Source organism: Trichophyton rubrum (genome assembly GCF_000151425.1).
Source record: "Trichophyton rubrum CBS 118892 genomic scaffold supercont2.6, whole genome shotgun sequence".
NCBI classification, from domain to species: Eukaryota; Fungi; Ascomycota; class Eurotiomycetes; order Onygenales; family Arthrodermataceae; genus Trichophyton; species Trichophyton rubrum.
Window position 1 is genome coordinate 986763 of NW_003456423.1, and position 1049 is coordinate 987811.

At 46.3% G+C, this 1049-nt stretch overlaps 1 protein-coding gene across 1 annotated transcript; it reads left to right on the forward strand.

Annotated features, from left to right (window-relative positions):
* Positions 1-41: 41 nt before the first annotated feature.
* On the forward strand, positions 42-1044 carry TERG_05778 (uncharacterized protein; the record flags this gene model as incomplete). The annotated part of the gene is made up of 2 exons (XM_047748493.1): positions 42-918; positions 992-1044. The coding sequence occupies 2 exons, from the start codon at positions 42-44 to the stop codon at positions 1042-1044; spliced, it is 930 nt and encodes a 309-aa protein (XP_047604476.1).
* Positions 1045-1049: the final 5 nt, after the last annotated feature.

The window sequence follows — 1049 nt, forward strand, 5'->3', positions numbered from 1 at the left end:
ATTTAGCCTTTTTGCACCAACTGCTCAGCTTATTGAGCATCATGATTCCCCGATGGAACAGCAAGGAAACAGGCCTACTTCTGAGCCATGGTGTCTTTCTCATGCTAAGAACATACCTATCTCTGGTGGTGGCTAGGCTGGATGGTGAGATTGTACGGGATCTGGTGGCCGGGAAAGGAAGAGCTTTCATTTGGGGCATCATAAAGTGGTGCAGCATCGGCACTTTCGCTTCATACACAAACGCTATGATCAAATTTCTAAAATCGAAGGTTTCTATCGCTTTCCGAACACGACTTACTCGCTATGTACACGACCTTTATTTGAACGACAACATGAATTACTACAAGTTGGGCAATCTTGATGGAGCTATTGGCCAAGGAGTTGATCAGTTTATTACCCAGGATCTCACCCTTTTCTGCAGCGCTGTTGCATCGTTATATTCTTCACTTGGAAAACCCCTGGTCGACCTTATCGTTTTCAACTACCAGCTTTATCGTTCGTTGGGTCCACTGGCTCTAACTGGTATACTAAGCGGGTATATTGGCACTGCATCACTTCTCCGTGGCCATTCCCCTCCATTCGGGAAACTCAAGGCAGTGGAAGGGAAGAAGGAAGGCGATTTCCGCAGCCTACATTCCAGGCTATTGGCGAATGCCGAAGAGATCGCGTTCTATGGAGGTGCTGATATCGAGCGGGTATTCCTTTCGAAGAGCTTTGCCAATCTTCAACGATGGATGGAAGGTATATATAAGTTGAAGATACGATATAACATGTTCGAAGACATGTTATTGAAGTATTCGTGGTCAGCTTTTGGGTATTTAATCACATCACTACCAATTTTCCTTCCAGCATGGGGTGGAGCTGGCGGAATTCTCGAGATGGCTACCCCTGGAGCGGGTATCAACCGAGAACGGGGCCGTATGAAGGAGTTCATAACAAATAAACGACTAATGTTGTCTTTGGCTGATGCGGGTGGCCGTATGATGTATAGCATCAAGGATTTATCGGAGCTCGCTGGATATACCTCGCGCGTATACACATTGATATCG